This window comes from Nycticebus coucang, chromosome 11 (genome assembly GCF_027406575.1).
Source record: "Nycticebus coucang isolate mNycCou1 chromosome 11, mNycCou1.pri, whole genome shotgun sequence".
In the NCBI taxonomy this organism is placed as follows: domain Eukaryota; kingdom Metazoa; phylum Chordata; class Mammalia; order Primates; family Lorisidae; genus Nycticebus; species Nycticebus coucang.
In genome coordinates, this window is record NC_069790.1 from 10,079,821 (window position 1) to 10,104,025 (window position 24,205).

Genomic DNA, 24,205 nt, shown 5'->3' on the forward strand with positions numbered 1-24,205 from the left:
GAGGAACCGGAGGAGGAGGAACAGGAGGAGGAGCAGGAACAGGAGGAGGAGGAGGAACAGGAGGAGGAGGAACAGGAGGAGGAGGAACAGGAGGAGGAGGAGGAACAGGAGGAGGAGGAACAGGAGGAGGGGGAGGAACCAGGAGAGAAGGAGGAACAGGAGGAGGAGGAGGAACCGGAGGAGGAGCAGGAACAGGAGGAGGAGGAGAGGAACAGGAGGAGGAGGAACAGGAGGAGGAGGAGGAACAGGAGGAGGAGCAGGAACAGGAGGAGGAGGAGGAACAGGAGGAGGAGGAACAGGAGGAGGAGGAGGAACAGGAGGAGGAGCAGGAACAGGAGGAGGAGGAGGAACAGGAGGAGGAGGACAGGAGGAACAGGAGGAGGAGGAGGAACAGGAGGAGGAGCAGGAACAGGAGGAGGAGGAGGAACAGGAGGAGGAGGAACAGGAGGAGGAGGAGGAACAGGAGGAGGAGCAGGAACAGGAGGAGGAGGAGGAACAGGAGGAGGAGGAACAGGAGGAGGAGGAGGAACAGGAGGAGGAGCAGGAACAGGAGGAGGAGGAGGAACAGGAGGAGGAGGAACAGGAGGAGGAGGAACAGGAGGAGGAGGAGGAAACAGGAGGAGGAGGAACAGGAGGAGGAGGAGGAACAGGAGGAGGAGCAGGAACAGGAGGAGGAGGAGGAACAGGAGGAGGAGGAACAGGAGGAGGAGGAACAGGAGGAGGAGGAGGAACAGGAGGAGGAGGAACAGGAGGAGGGGGAGGAACCAGGAGAGAAGGAGGAACAGGAGGAGGAGGAGGAACAGGAGGAGGAGGAACAGGAGGAGGAGGAACAGGAGGAGGGGGAGGAACAGGAGGAGGAGGAACAGGAGGAGGAGGAGGAACAGGAGGAGGAGGAACAGGAGGAGGAGGAGGAACAGGAGGAGGAGCAGGAACAGGAGGAGGAGGAGGAACAGGAGGAGGAGGAGGAACAGGAGGAGGAGGAACAGGAGGAGGAGGAGCAGGAACAGGAGGAGGAGGAGGAACAGGAGGAGGAGGAGGAACAGGAGGAGGAGGAACAGGAGGAGGAGGAACAGGAGGAGGAGGAGGAACAGGAGGAGGAGGAACAGGAGGAGGAGGAGGAACAGGAGGAGGAGCAGGAACAGGAGGAGGAGGAGGAACAGGAGGAGGAGGAACAGGAGGAGGAGGAGGAACAGGAGGAGGAGGAACAGGAGGAGGAGGAGGAACAGGAGGAGGAGGAACAGGAGGAGGAGGAGGAACAGGAGGAGGAGCAGGAACAGGAGGAGGAGGAGGAACAGGAGGAGGAGCAGGAACAGGAGGAGGAGGAGGAACAGGAGGAGGAGGAACAGGAGGAGGAGGAACAGGAGGAGGAGGAGGAACAGGGAGGAGGAGGAACAGGAGGAGGAGGAGGAACAGGAGGAGGAGGAGGAACAGGAGGAGGAGCAGGAACAGGAGGAGGAGGAGGAACAGGAGGAGGAGGAGGAACAGGAGGAGGAGCAGGAACAGGAGGAGGAGGAGGAACAGGAGGAGGAGGAACAGGAGGAGGAGGAACAGGAGGAGGAGGAGGAACAGGAGGAGGAGGAACAGGAGGAGGGGGAGGAACCAGGAGAGAAGGAGGACAGGAGGAGGAGGAGGAACAGGAGGAGGAGGAGGAACAGGAGGAGGAGCAGGAACAGGAGGAGGAGGAGGAACAGGAGGAGGAGGAACAGGAGGAGGAGGAACAGGAGGAGGAGGAGGAACAGGAGGAGGAGGAACAGGAGGAGGGGGAGGAACCAGGAGAGAAGGAGGAACAGGAGGAGGAGGAGGAACAGGAGGAGGAGGAACAGGAGGAGGAGGAACAGGAGGAGGGGGAGGAACAGGAGGAGGAGGAGGAACAGGAGGAGGAGCAGGAACAGGAGGAGGAGGAGGAGGAACAGGAGGAGGAGGAACAGGAGGAGGAGGAACAGGAGGAGGAGGAGGAACAGGAGGAGGAGGAACAGGAGGAGGGGGAGGAACCAGGAGAGAAGGAGGAACAGGAGGAGGAGGAGGAACAGGAGGAGGAGGAACAGGAGGAGGAGGAACAGGAGGAGGGGGAGGAACAGGAGGAGGAGGAGGAACAGGAGGAGGAGGAACAGGAGGAGGAGGAGGAACAGGAGGAGGAGGAGGAACAGGAGGAGGAGGAACAGGAGGAGGAGGAGGAACAGGAGGAGGAGGAGGAACAGGAGGAGGAGGAACAGGAGGAGGAGGAGGAACAGGAGGAGGAGGAACAGGAGGAGGAGGAGGAACAGGAGGAGGAGGAGGAACAGAGGAGGAGGAACAGGAGGAGGGGGAGGAACCAGGAGAGAAGGAGGAACAGGAGGAGGAGGAGGAACAGGAGGAGGAGGAACAGGAGGAGGAGGAGGAACAGGAGGAGGAGGAACAGGAGGAGGAGGAGGAACAGGAGGAGGAGGAACAGGAGGAGGGGGAGGAACCAGGAGAGAAAGAGGAACAGGAGGAGGAGGAGGAAACAGGAGGAGGAGGAACAGGAGGAGGAGGAGGAACCAGGAGAGAAGGAGGCAGCAAAGTGAAGACAAAGGAAGACCGGCGCCATGGGGCTACACACCAAGGAATTCCAATAGTCCATAGAAGATGTAAGAGGTAAGGGACAGATTTTCCTTTGGACACTCTGGATGGAGTAAAGTCTTGCCAACATCTTGATTTTGGCCAAGTAGTAATGATTTTAGACTTTGAACCTCTAAAACTGTAAGATTTTTGTTGTTTATACCCTCATATTAATTTGAAAAAATTAATAAAAGTAAAAGTAAAAAGTAAAAAATTAAATAATTTAAAAAGACGACATGTTACTGTCATCTTAAAAAATATTATCCTTAACTGTTTGATAAGGTGCTTCACTGCACCTTTATTTATAATAACCAAAACCTAGAAATAAGCCAAATGTCTCTCAAGAGGTGTACAGACAGACAAGCTTTAGTACAGCTATACAATGAGATACTTCTAAGTAAAAAAAAAAGGAATGAAATACTAACTCATGGAGAAGCCAGATAAGATAGCGCACAATGGCATTATGCCATATACGTATTGATATTTATATGATTCTAGGAAATTCAAACTTGTCTATAGGAACAGAAAGCAGATCAGCAGTTGCCTGGACACAAGGGAGACAGGATGAACAGTCGGAGGACAGAGGGACAGCAAAGGGTCTACAAAACATTTGTGGTGGAGGATATTTCCCTAGAAGAACTCAGATGCACTTCATATTCACACAAAGTCTTCCATGAAACACACACATTTGAGAACTATTTTTCAATAAACAATTATCCTGAAGACACAAATACGTGGCTCACAGGCTGTCACTTGGCTCTCACAGGCTCCCCTGCCCACCAGGGACTGTTCCCTCTCATCCCCTGGCAGGATGCTGCAAGGATCCCAGGACACACGTACAAAAGGGCACATTTCCATTCTGCTTGGTGTAAACTGCACAGGGCCCTAGGAGGGGCTGCACAGAGGCAGGAGCACCAAGGTGGGAACCAAAGTCTTCAAGTGGGAAGGTGAGAGGCTCTGCTGGCTGGAAGGCTGGGTGTGAGAAGATCCACGGAGTCAGGGTGGGGAATGTGAAGGAATCCTGCTCCCTGGCCCTGTGGTCTTATAATAAGCACATGCTTTTAGAGAGGCGGCTCTCAGATTCTGGCCTGGAAAACTCCAAGGCACTTAGTAAAACACAGATTCTGGCTCCCCAGGATGAGTGTTTCTGGATCTGGCCCTGGAATCCACCCTGCTGTGCCCCCGGTGACGCGATGATGGCTCCTCAATTACATGCTGAAAAACAGAATAGAACCTCTGCCCAGAAGAGTGCCAGGGGCTGCCTCAGCCTCAGCCAGGGCTGTGCAAGTGCACAGCAGGCACTAGGGGCCTTGGGGGGCTTTGTCTCCTCCCTCTACCCCACAGGACACTCAGCACCATGGAGTCAAAGCCAGTCAGGGGTATGCTTGCTCCAAAGTCACTCCTCCATCTGGCTTCCTCCCCATGGCCAGTTTCCCAAGGTGGATTCTGGAACCTGTGTAGGAAGCTGAGCCCTTTGGAAATTCACACAGAAGCTGGCTCTCCCATTGCTCGTCCTACTCCCAGCCCAGCTCAGCTTCTCCAGACAAGGCTGCTGCCAGCCAGTGAATGCCCAGTGCAAGCTGCCCCAGCCCTTTTGAATGCCCAGTGCAAGCTGCCCCAGCCCTTTCTTGGACCATTCTCACCCAGGGGTACCTCAGGTCACCCAACACCCAGGTTCAGATCATAGGCCAAGGAGTCCAGAAGGCATTGGAGTGGACATGCTGGAACAGCATTGTCACTGTCCCACTTAAAAATGCAGGGACAACCGCCATATGCCATACTCCAGGTTCAACAATGAGACTGAGAGCCAAGTTGAATATGTGTGTGTGTGTGTGTGTGTGTGTGAGTTGCCTGCAAGAGGCCACTGCCTTGCTAAAAAATATGTATGATACCAGGATGAGCAATGCCAGCTGGGCAAGATGCACCCTATTCCACAGAAAGCAGGAGAAAGGTCAGAGGCGCAAAGGGTAAGGCACTGTAGAGAAGATGGCCTTGGGGGCATAGAAGGAGGAGTTCTCTTCTCCTAAGAAGGCAGGTTTTGGAACCATAATGACATTGATCCCAATCCGGGCAGCTGTGTCACCTATAGGAGCCTCATTTTGATCACTCCTACGATGAATGACAATGACATCATATCCTTGGCTGGGATGTTACAAAGATCCCAACTGAGCCTTCACCTTCTCACGCTGCATGGTGCTGGGAAATTCAAAATTCTCAACCCAGGCTTGTAAAGTTCCACCCCAACTTTAAGGGCAGGAATCAAGAGAAGAAACAGGCCCAAATCTACCCACACTCACCACATCCCCCTTCCTGTGCCTTTGTCTGCTTGACCATCCCCTCCCCACTGTCCAGTTCTGTAAAGCAAATGGTGGCCAATATGTGCCCCAGCCACACACTATAGGGAATGGGGCCCTCTGCACCCTGAGGCCAGTCACTCTGAGGTAGCATTAATGCATTTGGACAAGGCCTCATCCTCCTTCCACCAGGCTGGCGAGGTCCCTAATTCGGATCTCCTCTGCTCCCACATGGCCGTGAGCTTCACACCTGGAGGGATCCCATTTATAACAATGTGTTTCTAAAATCTAGGAAATATTCTCTTCAGCCTAAAACCAAATGCTCCTTGAAAATGAGCTGGCATGTTACCCAGCAGGTTTACACTACTGGGGTAACGCTGTTTATGCCACTGGGTGGCTAAGTCAGCCAGGGATTACCCATCCAGTTCTGTCCGTTGTGTTCCTTCTGGAGCTCCTGGCTGGCAGAATTCAAGGGTGACTTAAAAGCACCTTACAGCGGTTTGGTCTCTGCCCAGTGCTGTAGACTCTGCCATCTGGAAACAGCACCCACAGGAACAAGGGCAGCCAGCAGCACAGCCTTGTCAGGAGCTGACTCCCAGGGCACCCTCCACCCCCGACACATCTTCCACCACCCAGCTGCTGGGCAGACACAAGGTGTCTTAGAACAAACAAAACTCCATTCAGAGCCTCTTGGTTTAGAGCAGGGGCTGGCACACCAGTGGGCCCCCCATGCTTTCCGTAAAGTTCTACTGGCACACAGCCACACCTGTTTCCATATGTGGGCTGCTTCTGTGCTGCAGTCGCAGAGCTTGTTGTGACAGAGACTACCTGTAACCCATAAAGCCTAGAATAGTTACTGTCTGCCCCTCACAGATCAAGTCAGACAGCCCGAGGCTGAGAGCTCTGCCCTCAAAGCTGGGAGGTCCAGAGCCACTGAGCAGCTGCAGGATGTGGGAAGTAGCTGGTCTTCCTTGACCCTCAGTCTCCTCCTCTTGGAGGTGGGGTAACACCACAATCCTGCATGGTCAGTGGGCAGGGGGGCTCTCACAGTGCAAGGCCCTGTCTTTCGTCAGGTGTCTGCAACACACACCTCTATGTATATGTGGAAGGGGAACAGAAGACAGAGTCATCTAATACACAATCACGTCAGCTCATTCTGTTTCCCATGAGGTGACCGCACTTTGTGCTGCCAAAGGACACCAAAAGAAACATCCCCAACAGTGGACAGAGACCCAATGGGGACACACATATGTGCACAGGCACAATCAAGCACGTGCAGGTACACACATGTATATGCTCATGTCTACTGCATGTGTGCTAGGTACATCCCTACACACGTAGACACATCTGCACAGGCGTGTACCAGCGCACAGGCTCACACGTTACATTCACACATGCATGGTCATGTTTTACTCACACACGTAAGTACAAGCACACACACAGCCTAACACCTCTCCCTCTAGCTGCCCTGGCCTGCCGCATGTCCCCACCATGAGCATGTGTGTGCTTCCTGATAAAGGAGTGGGCTAGTGCCCCGACATGACTCAGTGTCCTAGCTAAAGAGCTAAGTAGGTTTTCAGGAGCTGCTTGGAACATGGAAACATGAGATGAATGAGCACGTGATGCCCTGAGAAGGTCACAAGACCCCAACCCACGCACGCTGGGCCGTGGTACAGATATGATGGAACAGCAGGTGCCGGGGACTAGGAGTGCAGTGATGGCACAGTGCTACCAATAGCAGTGGCTCCTGGTGACACCTCTCCTAGCAGCTGCACCAGCACTTCTTTACCAAAGAAAGAAACAGCAAAGCAAGAGGGCCAGAATCATGTTTGAAGCCGATGAAGAAGAGAACATGGAGCCCCACAGCCCTACATGTGCCCTGAGAGGGACAGTACAGATGCATTTCCAGAAGTGGCCACAGCAACCCTCCCAGCCACGCCCTCCTGTTAAGAGGAGGGGCTGTCTCTCCAGTCCTGGAATCTGCTCCTGTTTTGACTAGAAAAACACAGCAGAAGTAGCTGGGCCAGTGAACGGCCTGGAGGTCTCTACTGCCTGCCCTGGGAAGCCAGGGTTATGCCCCAAGAGGCTCAGACATTTGGCAAGTGCACACAGGACAGCCCAGAAGAAATCCTACCGAGGCAGCATCAGCTGCTAGCCAGGTGAGTGACTCGTCAAAGGCATCCAGCTCCCTGTTGGGCAGAGAGAAGCCACAGAGACAGGCCCTGGGAGTCTCCAGCAGGCCAGCACTGGGGCCTGGGCTGACCGAACATGGCTTCTGTCCCCTTGGGACAATGATGCTCACCTTAGGGCTGCCATGAAGACAGGAGGGTATAGTCAGGATGGAGGGCCCAGTGGAAGCTCTGAGTACCATGAGAGAGAAAAGGCCCTTCATCCAGAAGCTTCTGAGATGATCTGCTATCTGTTGGAGGTGAGCAGGCAAAAAGCAGGCCTGGGAAATGCCACTTGCAGCATCTGTGTGAGCCCTCAGCCATCAGTCCCTCCTGGGAGCATAGGCCGCACCTGGGCCTACAAAGCACTTTTTGATCCAAATGCAGAGGGCCTGGAGCTCTGCCCTCTGTGCTAAGGAGTCACACACACGCTGGACACAGGCCACAAACACACATCCTACCACACGTCCTCTATGCTGTGCCCGACAGGAAGGAAGACCCCGACGTCCTTGTCCCAGAGGGCCAGGGCAGCTTGTGTGAAGACAGCCACAACCACAGTCCAGGGGGAACAAGCCGCAAGGGCATTGCCATTAGAGGCCTCTGGGCCCAACAAGAATGTCATAATGGCCAGAAAGCAGTTCCGTCCTGCATGGAGAGCTCCCATCCTCCTTTCAACCTCAGGAAAGGTGACGCAGGCTTTCCCAAATGGGGTCCTGCAGAACACTGGCTCAGGTGATAGTCAGGATGCCGCATGAGAAGGGCAGTGCTGCCTGACCCATTAAAAAAGTAGACAGTGTACGACTGGATCTCCAGACCTGCACTTCCCACAGGAACCTCCCAAAGGGAGAAGTGTCCAAAATCCCCTGTGCCCACCCTCCTCCCCCCACCTTAATCTGTTCTCCTGCCCCAGGTGTCTGCAACAGGCTCCCAGTCTCCTTCCACTTGTAGTGGGTCCCCTAGACTGCTGCCACATGCTGCAAGTGTGGCCTCAGCACCATGGGACACCACCTGGCACCCCAGCCCTGCCCTGAGCTCAGAACAACAAGCAGGGCTCTCCGCATAAGCCAGTCCCTGGCAGGGGTGCGCCCTTCTCTCCTTCACTGAGGGGAAATCCATTCGTTCCCCCCAGCAACTTTCATTGCTGCCTCACCCAAGAAAGGTGCTGACTGACTTGCTGCACAGAACCCCTTACCCCTTCCTTCCACACGGTCCCAGTGCCCCGCCAACCTCGAGCCAGGCTGACCGTGATCATCTCACTGTGCTCCTCCCACAGCTCTCAGGGCAGGAACACTGGGTGTCCCAGATGGGTAGGTGGCTCCCTCTACCCCGACACTCTGTTCCCCTTCCTTCCTCAGAAAAGGGAGACTTCCCAGGGCTGTCCCCTTGTCCTTTGGCAGCAAGCGCTTCCTGCACAGAGGCATGGAATCTCAGGGAGGATCTGCCAGATAAACGGATGAGAGGGAGATTTCTGCCACCTGGTGAAAGGGCAAATTCTTAGCTTCTGTTCTGGGGGATCGCTGCTGTGAGCAGGACAATTCCCCCCAAATGCCCCGGGGGCACTAGAGAGCAATGAAGGGCAGATACTGGTATCTCAGAGCATGTGCTCCCCTGGGGTGTGACAGTCTGTCAGCTTCTGCAACTGGCACCCCAGACCCAGGGAGACAAGATGTGACACCAGCACCTCCTCAAGGGCCCATAGCCAACATGACTGAGTTCCAGGAGTGCAAAGGGGTTCCAAGACCCCAGACCAGGGCCCACAATAGAAGGGAACACCACAGCAGCTGAGGGAGTATTTGCTACACGCGGAGGTTTGGCTTGCTTGCCTGTCTCAGCATCCAAACAGCACGGCCTTGGCCCAACCTTCACCAAGTCTTAGCTGCCAGATGTGAGCAGTCTCAGGATGGTCTTTTAAAAGCCCAGTACACAACTTGCCAAGGGCAAGGGTAGCTGCTGCCAGTGCCCGGCATCAGGAGGTGTTAGCAGCCAGGCTGCCACAGACAGGTTTCAATGCCAGGAGGGCAGCTGGCCCACAACAAGGCCTGCTCCAGCAGCCAAGGCTGCTGCAGAACAAGTGGCTGCAACTTCCACCTCTGCCTGCCACAGGGCCGAAGGCAGCAGGGTGGCACACGGGGCAGACCTGGGTCCATGTGTGGCCTGCACAACACCCTTATACCTGGAAGCCTTTATGCGCAGGCATGCGGCTGTGCTCCTGCAAACATTCTCCTATCTGGTAAATGCAAGTCTCAGGTACAAGAAAAAGAATCAACAAGCAGTAAGGCTAAAAGCACTTGGTGATTTATAACCTTGACAGAAGAATTGTTTAGCAATCAGCCTAGTCCATCTGACATATTGTGATTCCAGAAGTAATTCTGATTTAACTTGAACAAAGCAAAACACTGCACTTACTGTGGCTAATTCGTCGAACTTGCCAAACAGCTCATTGAGGAGTTTCACCAGCTCCTGGGCCGTGCACTGGGAGGCCAAGCCTGTGAAGCCCACGATGTCTGCAAACAGGATGCTGCAAGAGAAAGGGGTGCCAGGCCGCCCTCCTCCCAGTTACTTAGGAAAGAACCCATACAGGGGTATGGACATTTATATCTAAAAATCACGTTCGCATAAACCACCCCATTTAATATTCAAGGCAGGCTGGAAATGAAGGCTTTCTTGTTCCCATTTTACAGGGGAGAAGACAGAGGCTGAGAAAAACCACAGGACATCCACAGGGTGAGTAAACAGTGGGGCCATTCAGAGCTTGCCATCCCCTAGGCTGATCCCTCACTCCACACAGCGATGTCCCACCCAGTCTCCACTAGACCTATCTCTCCTTCCTGGGAAAGTTATGCAACTGAGCAGCCCTGAGCAGAAGTCACATGCTTTTAAATGCTCCATACCCCGTTCTTCCCCTTCCGTCATCTGAATGCAGATGGCCATGAGGCCCTGGGTGTGGTGTCAAAGCTTCACAGTGAAAGGGGACGGTGTCTTTGACCCCACCCTTCAGTCTGCCATGAGGGCAGGAATTACATTCTCTTGTGCCTCTACAAACTGGGTGTCCATTTATTAGAGAACTGCAGTCAACCTCAACAACACAATGTCCACCCACAGAACAGAACTATTTTTTCTGGAGCTAACAAGACTTTTAAAATAAATTCTCTATTATTTCCTCTTCTTATATAATTAAAACATGCTATCTGCAGAATATTAGAGAAATGAAGAAAACGCATAAGTTTTTGTCTGGAAAAATTTTCTCTATCTTTAAGATATCTCTTAACAAGATCTCCATCCCTTATTCACCTTTTTTCAAAATGTTCTTGGCTTTTCTCTAACTTGGGACTTCCTCAACTCAGACCACTCCCAACATCCCTATAGGAAAGACATACATGAAACGCCCAGGAGGGGAGCTGGGCTTAGAGCTTGGACCCCAAGGGAACTGTCCAGCTCTGCCAGCTGCAGCAACAGGACCACAACAACTTGCCTAAGTGGTCTGCATGTCTGTCCTTTCATCAGCAAAATGAGGGTAAGACTACGGTCCAGGTCATACCTTGCAACTAATAAGCACTCAATAACGGTCTATAATCATTCACAGCAATTTAAATATTATAATTCATTCATTCATTTATTCACTTGCTCAGGAGGACTATATGTGCTGGCCTTGTTCTAAGTGCTTGGGATTTAGCAGTGAGCAAATGATTCAAACATCCCTGCCTTCACAGAGGTTCCATTCTATTTAGGGAAAGCAGAGACATCCAGAGCAAGTCAAAGGTAACACCCGTAATTATGAAGAAAATTGAAGCAGGGAAGATGGGTAGGGACTTCTGTGAGCTTTAAGCAAAGGAGGAGAGGAGGGAGGCACACAGGTGCTGAAACAAGAAGGTTCCAGGAACAGGGCATAGCTAAGGTGCTGCGCCTGTGATTGCTCATGGATACAGAATTCTCATCTTTTCATTTTAGCCTTTCAATTTGCCATCGCACTGCCTCTGACCACCCTGAGTTGTGATGAAAATTCAGCTGGCAATCTTGTGTAAGATCCCTTGTAGATGGTAAATCATTTTTCTCCAGGTACTTTCCAAATTGTCTCCTTACCTTTAGCTTTGAACAGTGCAGTGATAATGTGTGTCAGTATGGGTTTCTTTGAGTTTATCCACCTTGGAGTAAAGTAGGCTTCTTAAATGTGCAGGTTAATGTTTTCAAAAATATTTGGGACATTTTTAGGCATTATTTCTGCAAGTATCCTTTCTTCCCTTTTCTCTCTCTCTCTTCTCCTCTGGAACTCTCATGATGCATACACTGATGTACCTGAGGGTGCCCCGTAAGCCTCTGAGGCCTCTTCATTTTCTTCATCCTTCTGTTCATTCTGTTCTTCAGACTGGATACTCTCAATGGACCTAGCTTCAATGTCACTAACTCTTCCTCCTGCCTGCTCAAATCTGCCGTTGAACCCCTCTAGTGAATTTTTCATTTCAATTATTATACTTTTCAAATTAGAAATTTCTGTTTGATTGGGTTTTTACGTATAATTTCCGTCTCTCTATTGGTGTGCTATATTTAGTGAGAAACGATTCTCATAGTTTCCACTAGTTATTTGGAGGTACTTCATTCTTTGAGTACGTTTAAAATAGCTGACAAAGCTTTTATCTAAGAAGACCAATGTCTAGGTTTCCTCAGAGACAGTTTTTGTGGACTGCTTGCTTTGCATGCAGAAAAACTGTACTTGTTTTCTTCCATATTTCATACATTTTTATTGAGAACTGAATAATTTAATGTGGCCATGCTGGGAATCAGATTTCCCTACTAGCCCCTGCCCACTACCCTATCAGAGATTGCTATTGTTGCTGATTGGTTTTTGTTTTTTATTATTATTATTATTTATTTATTTATTTTTTTTTTGCAGTTTTTGGTCAGGGCTGGGTTTGAACCTGCCACCTCCAGCATATGGGGCCAGTGCCCTCCCTACTCCTTTGAGCCACAGGTGCCGCCCGTTGCTGATTGTTTTTTATGTTGTTTGTTTAGTAACTGTTCTGAACTAATTCTACATGATCATGGTCTTCTGAAATTCCTAGAATTTTCCCAGAGCTTTTCAAAGCACTCTATGGATATCTCATTCCTTCAAGTTTTTTGGTTATCTTGATGTTTTCCTCAAATGTTATCCCTGCCTCAGACAGCTACGAGGTAGTAATTGCCTCTGATTGTTTTCAGCAAGTGCATTCACACTTGGCATTGAGTTAGATCAAATAAAGACAAATCTTAAAGGGGGGCTTTCCATGGAATTTCCAGACAGGTCAAATAATGAAACTCTCTGGAGAATAGGGCCTTTAAAGAGTACCAACCACAGTCTGAACCCCTCCAGTGGCTACCAGGCTACTGGTTTTCTCTGTAATTGTGATTGTTGGTTTTCAAAGTTGCCATGAAGCTGAGGAGACGAGAAGATGAGAACAGGGTAATTTAAAACACCTTCAGATTTGCTGTTCTTCTGAGATTTAGCTGTTTTTCTTAAAGACTTCTAGATTGTTGCAAGTCTTTGGTTAATTTCCAAAGTTCTGGCCACATTGCTTGTGACAGTTTTTGCCAACGTTCTTGTTGCTTTCATAGAGAGAGGATTTTCAGATGTACTTATCCACCATTTATGATGATATCCACCTGCTATGAACTGTGAATGACGTACTGAGTATGGATTTTAATTCTGCTGTGATTCAGAATCACCAGAGGACTCCAGTGAAGATAGTAATGATACCAACAAGATCTTCATATCTGGGAAACAGAAAAGTACCTGTGACAGCTGCCAGAGGGCGGCCAATGAGGCTAGGACGGAGCTGGCACCATCCCCAACAAGAAGGCTCAGTTCCTCACTGATCCAGGCTGGTGCACCTGTGCCCAGCAGCCTGAGCCCACCAGCTAATATGGGACGAAAAAGCCCACCGGGGGATGGAGATAGAAATGTTCAAGCAGGGAAGTAGAGTGATGACTCTCCATATCTGCATTTCTTATTCCAGGTAAGAAGACACTGAAAGAAAGACACTGTGGTGTCCACGCACCACACCCAACATTAGCTGAAACCCTAAGAGATCGCTGACTTCAAAAAAGATAAGAACACTTAACATGAGCTCTAGTGTCAAAAAAATGAAGGGTACATTAGTACTGACTACATGTAAACTATTTTACAGTAGATAAATACAGCTTATTCATCTTTCTTTAATAAAACTTTATGGCCACTGACTAGTAACTCTGCATTTCAGCCTCCTCATAGGCCCTGGTAACCACTAACCCACTGTCTGATTCTATGAGCTATTTTAAATACAAGTGGGATAAATTATGTAGTGTGTATCTCTCTGGCACTGGCTTATTTTACTTGGCATAATGTCCTCAAGTTTCATCCAAGGAGTCACATATTGTACAATCTCCTCCTTTTTAAAGAATGAATAGCATTCCATTTTATACACATACCACATTTTCTTAACAGTTTTGTTGTGATATCACTTACATAAAAATTGTGTGTGGGTGGGTGCATGGTGTACAGCTTTATGTTTCGATATACCACATATACATGGCAAAATGCTTAGATGACCACAACCGAGCTAATTCAGGAACCCATCACCTTGGGGTGGCGCCTGTGGCTCAGTGGGTAGGGCACCGGTCCCATATACTGAGGGTGGTGGGTTCAAACCCGGCCCTAGCCAAACTGCAACATAAAAAAAAAGAATCCATCACCTCTATACATTCGCCATTTTGTGTGTATTGAGAAGATAAAATTTAAGACCTATCCTCTTAGCAAATTTCAAGTACACAACATTGTTAAATATCATGACTGTGCTATTTATTAAGTCTCCAAAATTTATACATTCTACATAACTAAAACTTTGTAATCTTACCAATGTCAGCTCATTGGCTCTCTCCCCACTCCCTGGCAACCACTATCTTACTTCGTTTCTATGAGTTTGACTATTTTAGTTCCCGCTATAGTGAGATTACCCAGTTTGATATTCCAGAGTTCGATCTTACTCATTTAGCTTATGATAATATCCTCCAGCTCCATCCATGTTGAAAACGGCATAGTTTCCTTCCTTTTTTGTTACTGATGCACACATATTTTTAATTAACAGGTGTAATTGTCCATTTTTATGGGGTATGGTACAATATTTAAATATATATATACACAATGTATAGTTATCAAATCAGGGTAATTAGGGCACTCATTACCTCAAATTTTTATTTCTTTGTGTTGGTAACATTCAAAATCCTCTCTCCTAGCTATCTGAAGTAATATAATCAATTACTGTTTACTATAGTCACCCTACAGTGTTATAGAACAATAGAACTTAGTCCTTCTGTCTGGCTGTAACTTTGTATCCATTAATCAACATCTCTCTCAAGTTTTTACCCCCTACTCTTTCCGGTCTCTAGCAACCATTATTCTAATTTCTACTTCCATGAGATCAACTATTTCAGCTTCCACATATGAGTGGTACCATGTGCTATTTACCTTTCTGTACCCAGATTATTTCACTTAACGTCATGTCCTCCTATTGACGTGAATGGTAGAATTTTGTTCTTTTTGTGGCTGAATAGTTTTCTATTCTGTATGTATACCATATTTTTAATCCATTCATCTGCTGATGGACATGACTTTGGGTAGTACAGTCATTTTCACAATATTTACTCTTCCAATCCATGAACATGAAATATCTCTCCATTTTTTGTGTCCTATTCAAATTCTTTCATCACTGTTATATAGTTTTCTTGTAGAAATCTTTTACTTCTTTGGTTACATTTATTCCTAAGAACTTTGTATTTTTCTAGATATTATAAATGGGATTGTTTCTAAGTTTGTTTTTCACTTTTAAATCTGGATGCCCTATATTTCCACGTGTTGTCCAATTGCTCTGGCTAGGGCTTCTAGTACTATGTCAAATAAGAGTGGTAAAAGAGGGCATCCTTTTCTTATTCCAGTTACTAGAGGGAAAGTTTCAACCTTCCCCATTCAGTATGACATTGACTGTAAGTTTGTCAAATATGTACTTGATTTAAGTATATTCCTCCTATACCTAATTGGCTTAGTTTTTTTTTTTTTTTCATGAAAGGATGGTTGAATTCGATCAAAATGTTGCATCTATTGAGGTGCTCAAATAATTATTTGTCCTTCATTCTGTCGATGTATTGTATCACATTTGTCAATACGCATGTGCTGAACAATCCTTACATCTCTGCAATAAATTCCATTTGAACAAGGTATATAGTCCTGGCAGTTTGCATGTTGCTTGGTATTGATTGAATTTTCATAGGTCATCCACTTTGTATAATTGTTCACAGTAGTCTCTTGTGATCCTTTTTATTTCTGTGGCTATCTATTGTACTATCTGTTGTTTCTAATTGTATTAGAATCTTAGTCTACTATGGATTTGTTCGTTTTGTTTTTCTTTTCCTAAAGCAACTATTAGTTTTATAATTTTTTCTGTTGTTTTTCCCATTTTTTTCTCATTCATTTCTGCTCTAATCTGTGATTTCCTTCCTTCTACCAACTTTGGGCTTAATTTTTTTTAGGTCCCTGAGGCATAAATTTAGATTACTGATTTGACATATTTTTTCCTTTTCTTTTTTATTTCTGGTTAACGTGGGGATACAAATCATCAAGTCATAATATTTACATTTGTTAAGTAAAGTCCCCCTTGTACTTACATCCTGCATCCAAAAGGTGTGCCACACACCCCTACATTTATTTAAGTATGTTAAGTAGGGCCCATTGTTTGATCTTACTTGTAGAGTTCTTGAGGATTCTCCATGCGTCTTTCCAAAGAGGCTATCTTAGTTTGCACCTTAACCAACACAGTAAAAACATTACCCTCTCTCCACATACAGGCCAGCATCTGAAACTTTTGGACTTTGTGATGTGAGCTAATCTTACTGGATTTAGATGACATCTCAGGGTGGTTTTGATTTGTATTTCTCTGATGATTAGGGACGGTGAGCATTTTTTCATACATTTGTTATTCATTCATCTGTCTTCCTCAGAGAAGATTCTATTCATATCTCTTGCCCAGTGATAGATGAGATTGTTAGCCCTTTGGGTTGATTCATTTGAATTCTCTATAGATCCTGCTTATCAAGCCTTTGTCAGATTTGTAATATGCAAATACCTTTTCCCGTTCTGAATGTCGTCTATTTGCTTTGATTGTTGTGTCCTTAGCTGTGCAGAAGTTTTTCAGTTTAATTATGCCCTGTTTGTTCATTTTTGTTGTTGTTGCAATTGCCATGGAAGTCTCCTTCATAAAATCTTTCTCCAGACTAATATCTTCAAAAGTTTTTCCAAGAATTTCTTCTATGATTTTTATCATTTCATGCCTTAGATTTAAATCTTTTATCCATCTTGACTTAATTTTTTAAGTGATGAATGCTGAGAACATTCAGGCCCAGTTTCAGTCTTTTACATGTGATTATCTGGTTCTCTTAAGACCAATATTTGAACAAAATAGAGACATAGACATTTGGAAAATGTCTATGACAGAAAACCAAGAGATGAAACCAATCTCTTATAGCCATCTGATCTTTGATAAACCAATCAAAAGTATACACTGGGGAAAAGAGATTTTTTTCTTAATGTAGACATTTATCACTATGAACTTCCCTCTTATTACAGCTTTTGCTGCATCCCATAAGGCATGTTGTGTTTTCATATTCAATGATCTAGAGGTAATTTCTGATTTCCTTTTTTATTTCTTTTTTTAATTAATAATTTTGCGAGAGTGTGTTATATAGTTTCCACACATTTGTGATTTTTTTTCCAGTTTTTTCTCTGCTATTGGTTTTTAGTTTAATGACATTGAGGTCAACAAAGGTACTTGGTATGATTTTACTCTCCTTACTTTTAATTAGGCTTGTTTTTATTGTTTTTTTTTTTAATTAACCCTTTCAGTCACTTTATGCCTTTTGATTAGGGAGATTAATCTATTCTCAAGCTTACTATTGCCATTTTGTTAGTTGTTTTCTATTACTCTTGAAATTCTTTTGTTTTTTCCTCTCTTTATGAATTATTTGTGTTATGTTGATTTCTTATATTGATGTGCTTTGATTCTTTTCACTCTTTCTTTCTGTTACTTCTAAGAGGTCTGAAAATTAGGTTCCTGAACTCATCCTAGAAAAAGTGCTATATTGCTCTTTTGATATTGCTGAATATCACTACAGTCACCTTCAAAGCACTCCCCTCGGGAAGCTATGCACCAATTCCAGTGCCTAGCCCACCCTTCAAAGCAATTTTGAAACTCCTTTTTTCTGGAATAGCCATCAGAGATGTCATCATATTACCTTTGATGTCCTGAATGTCATCAACATGTCTTCCTTTCAATATTTCCTTTATCTTTGGCTAAAGAAAAAAATCATCGCAGGCCAAATCATGAAAGTAGAGAGGGTTCTCCAACAGAGTTATTTGTTTACTGGCTACAAACTTCACAGATAGTGCCATTGGAACTGATGCATTGTTGTGAAGCAAGATCCACAGGTTGGTAAAAGGTTCAGGTTGTTTTTGTCTAACTTTTTCACATAGCCTTCTCAGCACTTACAAATTGTAAATATGGTCAACCATCCAGTTGGTACAAATTCATAATGAACAATCTTTCTGATATCAAAAATAATTAGCAACATCATTTTGACTCTTAATTTGGACTGACAGAATGTTTTTGATTGTAGATAATTGGCTGACTTTCTTTTGTTTTTTTTTTTTTGTTTTTTTTTTTTTTTAATTTGGCCGGGGCTGGGTTTGAACCCACCACCTCCGGCATATGGGACCGGCACCCTACCCGCTGAGCCACAGGAGCCGCCCAATTGGCTGACTTTCATTGTGCACTTTGATGCTTTGTTTCTGGATTGTATTCGTGCACCCATATTTCATCAACAGGGATAACACAGCCCAAAACATCATCTTACCTCTCCAAAAGGTCTTGACAAACTTCTAGTCTCCTTTGCTTTTGTTCACTGGTGGGCTCCTTTCTCATTTTTGCACACACCTTTCTCACGTTAAGATTTTCTGTTAAGATTTTCCTGTTTCCCTATTGATGTCTACTTGGTCTACTATGCTTCTCACAATCAGCCAAAGATTTTGATGCACAATTCAATGAACTTTTGCAATGTATTTCTTAGTTCTGCTCATTACTGGCTGTCCTAATAACTGTCACGTCTCTTTATCAGTGACACTTTCTCTTCATAAAACAAAACAAAACAAAACATTTAATCCCTTTGTACACTGTTGTTTTTTTCATGGCATTATCCCCATAAACTTGGACTAACATATCCCTGATTTCACTTTCACTCTTGCCAAGTTTAACAAGACATTTAAGATTTGTTTGTTGCTCTAATTCAAACTCCAATATTCTCACAAGGGCACACAAACATGCACAAGAACAATTACAAACACCATTCAGCAAGACACTGCCACACATTGACATGAACACAACTGTGAAACACTGATATTCCAAGGCTATGAAACCTTACTGAGTTGTTTGTACTGTGTTGCCAATGTAAGTGCATAGTGACAAGTTTGAGAACATAATTGTCAGGATTCTTTCTTTGTGGTAACCTTGATACATACAAAAAATACAACTATCTATTATGAGCTGATGCCTCCTTAAGCTCAATTACAAATAAAACTCTGTACTTCTCCCCCATAATTTATTTTATGTTGTCACAATTTACCTCTATTCATATTGTATATCTTTTCAGATATTTTCAATTATTTTTAATACTTTTGTCTTTTAACTTTTATGCTAGAATAAAAAGTGATTTATCCACTACAATTATAGTAGTAGAATATTTTGTATTTGTCTACATATTTATCTGTACCAATGTGTTACACACTGTCTCGTGCTGTAATGTTGCTGTTTAACATCCTTTTAACATAAAAACTCCCCTTAGCATTTCTTCTAAGGCAGATTTAGTGGTCATGAACACTCTCAGCGTTTGAATGTGTGAAAAGGTCTTTATCTCTTATTTATTTTTGAAGGAGAGTTGCCAGGCATAGTATCCTTGGTCAGCAGTTTTTCTTTCAGCCCTTTGAATATATTGTCTCACTTCCTTCTGGCCTGAAAAGTTTCTGCTGAAAAATCCATTCATTACCTTATGCAGGTTCTATTGTACGTGACAACTCACTTTTTTCTTGCTGCCTTCAATATTCTCCCTTTGTCCTTCACTTATAAAAATTTGATTGGTGTATCTAGGTGTGAATTTCTTGAGGTTCATCTTATTTGGTGTCATTTGGGTTTCTTGTACCTAGATGTCCATTGCTTTCACCATATTTTGGAAATTTTGAGTATGTATATGTGCTTTTTGGCCCTTTCCTCACTCTTCTCTTTCTTTTTCACCCATAATATATACATTTATTGACCCAGTCCACTGATGATTTTTCCTAATTCCCTTAAGTTTTCTTCACTCTTTTGCATTCTCTTCTTTTTTGCTCTTCTGACTAAATTATTTCCAGTGACCTGTCTTTCAGTTCATTGATCCTTTATTCTGCTTTATCTAATCTTCTGTTGAATGCCTCCAGTGAATTTTTCAGTTCAGGGATTATGGACTTCAGCTCCAATTTCTGGCACTTTTTTTAAAAAAAGATTTTCTTTGTCTTTTTTGAAATTCTCACTTTGTTTATGCATTATTCTTTAGGCCTTACTCATTATTCTTATGAGTATTATTTTTAATTCTCTATCAGGCATATCATGTAACTGTTTCATTAGAGTGATTTATCTTAGTGGAGATTTATCTTATTTCTTTGTTTGGAACTTTTTTGCATGATTCCTCACTTTCTTGACTATGGTGGTATCTAAATATTAGACAAAGTACAAACCTCTTTCCGTCTTTATGGACTGGCCTTATATAAGAGGAGATTCACACCAATCAGCCAGAGATTCTGGTGGTCTCTACCAACTCTTTCTTTCTCTAAGGAAACGGAAGCAGCTGTGGTTAATAATTGCATGGTTGAGAGGTAAGTTGAATGTTCAGTCTGTGCTTAGCAAGGTGGGTAAAGGGAAGTGATAGTGTTTATTAGCCCAAGCCACTGCTTCCATTTTCCTTTGGGTAGCCAGCTTGTGCCAGACCTGTCAGAGATCCAGAACTGGAAAAATAGCTTGTTCTTTGGGCAGCCCCAAAGAAGTTGGGGCAGTGGTCATTTTGATCAACTGTCTCCATTCTCAGAGGGAAGCTTAGAGCTGGAATTTTCCAATCTGCTCACTCTGTAATCTCTAGTCACCAGAAGGCCCTTGACTTTTGATGCCCTCCCTGCAGTGTACAGAGGATCTGACTCCCCTCAAGTTACTCCCTGGATTATTCTGGTGGCCTGCTTTTCTCAGCAGGGTATTGGGTCTCTGTATCATTTTCTTACTCAATAACAAGAGACAGTGGGTGAAATGGGAAAAATCAAGACAGATGTCAATGTCAACTAATCCCACATCCTGTCCCAGCCTGCCACTCACTGGCCAGAGTCCTGCTTACATGCTTTACTTTACTGAATGTAAATTTCTTCATCTATGAAATGGAAGCAATAATACCAATAGCTCACAGGAATGCAATGACATTAAACAGAACAAAATATTTATCAGAGAGGTTCTGAGTACAATATCTGGAATTATTCTGGGCTCAAATGCTGGCTCTTCAGCTACTTTCCAGCCACCTGGGCCAAGACCCCACACTGCTTCAGCATCCTCCTCTACAGAGCAAGGACAACACTGGTCCCTACTCAAAAACCTTACAGTGGAGAGTTAATAATTGACAGCTATGCTCAGAACAGTGCCTGGTGATCTCTCAACTGGGCAGTGATTAGCCATGCTGGTTCAGCATACAGGGATGACTCAGACTTTCATAGAGCCACAAACTTTGTCTCGTTTCCAATGAACAAGTACTGGGTTGCAGAAACCTAGTCTGTGGTGCTCAACACAAGAAAAAATGACTTTTCTTAACCTATTGTGTCTTGAGGGGCCCAGTGGAGGCCTGCTACCCGCAGAAGGGCCAGCAAAGAGCATCCGAAAAGAAAAGTGCTTCAGGTCCCTCAAATACCATCTCCTACCTGAGTGACATTTATATAAAATGTTAATCCCAACCAGGCAACACTCAACTACTCTAGGGCACAATCACTTTTACCTCAGTAAAAAATATCTCATAGGCCAGGTGTCATGGCTTATACCTGTAATCCTACCACTTTGGGAGGCCAAGGGAGAAGGAGCCCTGGAGCTCAGGAGTTTGAGACCAGCCTGAGCAAGACTGAGACCATGTCTCTACTAAAAATAGAAAATACTAGGCAGGTGTTTTGGTGGGTGCCTGTAGTCCCAGTTACTTGGGAGGCTGAGGCAGGAGGATCACTTGAGTCCAGGAATTTGAAGTTGCTATGAGTTAGGCTGAGGCCATGGCACTATAGCCTGGGAAAAAGAGTGAGACTATGTCTCAAAAATGGAATAGAATACAATGAAATAAAAATGAAATGAAATGAAATAATTAAGTGAAATGAAATCAAATAATGAAGTGAAATAAAATTAAACAATGAAATGAAGTGAAATGAAATTAAAGAAAACAGTATTTTTAAAAGGAATGCACAATGTCATGAAATAAATACTTTTAAGCAGAGTCTTATCAAACCTCAAAGTGTCTATTGAAAGTTGCTTCTCTCTGAGGATTTGGTTTCCTCATCTTTACAATGGGAACAACAGTCCCTGCCTCCTAGGGCTGCCATGGGATGACCAGAGTGAGAAAGAGAGTATACCTATCCCAGACCCTGGTATCCACTAGAATAATGACCAGCTTTTATTTTGACATGGCAAATTCCCACTCCAAGATGTCACTACCCAAACCTGGTAGGGTAGGTACAAAGTTTTGACTCTCTTCAGTCAACACAGGAAGTATTAAGGGTACTGAAATAAGGAACAGGAAAGACAACTACGACATGCCTCACCCAAGAAGCCAACAGCCCCTCTACATATGGGACCTGCTTCTCCACTAGGCAGTTGCCCGTCTGAGCCTCTTGACCACACACGCTTTCTCCTCTCCTCACAACTGGGGACCTTCATCCTACCCCTCACCTTTCCACCTTCATGACTGCCTCCCTACCATCACCTTCCTACAGTGGTCATTACCTCTCTACCTCCACCACTAGCTCCCCACACTTGCCATCACCTTCCTACCTCCACTATTACCTCTCCACCTCCACCACTGCCTCCCTATTTCCACCTCCACCATCACCTTCCTACTGCCATCACTACCTCCCCACCTCCATCCCTCACCTGCCCATCTCCACCATCACCTTCCTACCTCTACCTATCACTTCCATGCCTGCCCCATTTCCTTCCCACCCTCACTATCACCTTTCTACCTTCACAATCACCTTCCTGCCTCCACACATCACCTCCACAATCGCCCCCATTCCCTTCCCACCTTCACCATCACCTCCCCACCTCCTCCTCACCTCTACACCTTAGCTCCCCAGGTGCACTACTGATGGGGGTCAGCGTGTGCCAGCCTTACCTCACATTGTCATGCCTCTGGATGTAAATCTTGTGGAAAATCCTCTCGGGGGGCTTCAGGAAGTCCTCCTTCATCTCCATGGCAACATTCCGTGGCAGGAGGCTCATGAGGAGGCGCTCCTGGATGGGAGAGAAGAACCCAAGTCAGATGGTGGGGCCCATTCTTGCTCAGAATACCCTCCCCAGGGAGGTTGGTGGTGAAGAGCTACCCTCAACGAAGAGCTACAGAAAGTCTTCCTCATGCACAGCTGGCACAAGTCCAGCCCTGCAGACGCTGCCCAACCCCCAGAGCTTCAGTGGGCTCACACTCAGGCCTGGACTGCCACTGAACAAATATTTCAGTCCAGGAGCACTGACCAAGCACTTGCACAACCTCTCGAACACCCAGTCAGGCCCAAGGCACCCCTCACACCATTCCCTGGGCCAACGTGCTGTGTCTTGGCCTGGCTGCCAGGCACTCTTAGTTTGAGTGTGCAGCACAGACACAGCAGAGAAACACTACCATCTCCAACCAGGGCCCCCACCTGGACTATCTGTCCATCCCCACTGCTCCAATACATCACAAAAATAATTCTGTTGACTGGCTTACAAAAACTAACTGACCTTCCAGGGCACACAGAGGGTTCCCTTGTTCTTACACAGAGAAGTGGTCCAGGGGACTATGTGGCATTTTTCCATGCTTTTTGCCTTCTTATTTCTTCCTTATCTATATAGGTCAAATGTTTATTCTTTTCTCTCCCAAGAGAAATGTTTATTCTTTTCTCATTTGGGTTTTTCGAAACGAGCTGTGCCACTCTGGAGAATCCCTTCTCCTTCCTAGGGCTCAATTTCCTCATCTGGACGGAGGGCATGAGTAGACCTCTGACTCTCATATTCTGGTGGACCCTTCTTGACTTCAGCCCCAGCTAGCACATCCCTATGTCTGAAAGTCTGTGTTCCAGAAGCATGGAATGAGGGTCTCCCACTTATCCCTCAGTACACACACACACACACACACACACATCACACACACACATACGCACATACTACTTCGGAAAGGAAAACAAAAGAGCAGAGTTTAAATCCCAACTAGAATTGGGTAGAACATCATAATCCTACTGACAAGTGAGGACATGGGCTGGAGAAAACAGGGAAAAGTGAATGCCTCTCACTGTCCCTCTCTAGGATCCTCTCCCTCACCTACAGCCTGTCTAGGCAGCTTGTCCTCAGCTGCCAGCAGCTTGTCCTCAGCAGGAGCTATGCAGGCACCTGGTCCTGCAACACATCCCCTTCCTGCCTGCCCCCCAGCCCAGCCCAGGCTTGCTGGTACAGTTCTCAGGGCTAGGGGTCCCTCCTGGACCACAGGCCCACTCTGCAGTGCCTGAGGGCATATGCCTGAGCCAAGAGTGGCCGCCATCCCATGTTATTTTCCCAGAAGGAGCACAGTTGCCCAGATGCCTTCCTGCTCAGAGCCTATCAGGTCAGCCATGATGAAAACAGCCACACAGATCCCTAAAGCTGAGGGGACCTCTGAGAAGTGACCATGAGGGACTCACTCCCTCTGTCTCATGTTACTGACAGCACTTTATGTGCACAGCTCATTTTTTTGATGGAAGAATGTATTTGACATACCTGAGAAGTCTCCCCAGGTGAGCTATTTTCATATAAACTTTGGAGTTCAGACCCAGCCTGCCTGCTGTCATGTGGG

At 46.0% G+C, this 24,205-nt stretch overlaps 1 protein-coding gene across 8 annotated transcripts in view; it reads right to left on the bottom strand.

Annotated features, from left to right (window-relative positions):
- The window catches only part of ADCY1 (adenylate cyclase 1), a 165,165-nt gene that overhangs the window by 93,082 nt on the left and 47,878 nt on the right, over window positions 1-24,205 (bottom strand). For all 8 annotated transcript variants that reach the window (XR_008383691.1, XR_008383693.1, XR_008383692.1 and 5 more), the window contains exons 3-4: window positions 22,520-22,638; window positions 9,446-9,557 (exon numbers count right to left, since the gene is read on the bottom strand). Coding sequence is in view for 5 of the 8 variants with exons in the window: in XM_053609418.1 (XP_053465393.1) it covers window positions 9,446-9,557; window positions 22,520-22,638 (231 nt within the window). In the remaining 3 variants the exon portion in view is untranslated. The remainder of the gene's footprint in view (window positions 1-9,445; window positions 9,558-22,519; window positions 22,639-24,205) is intronic.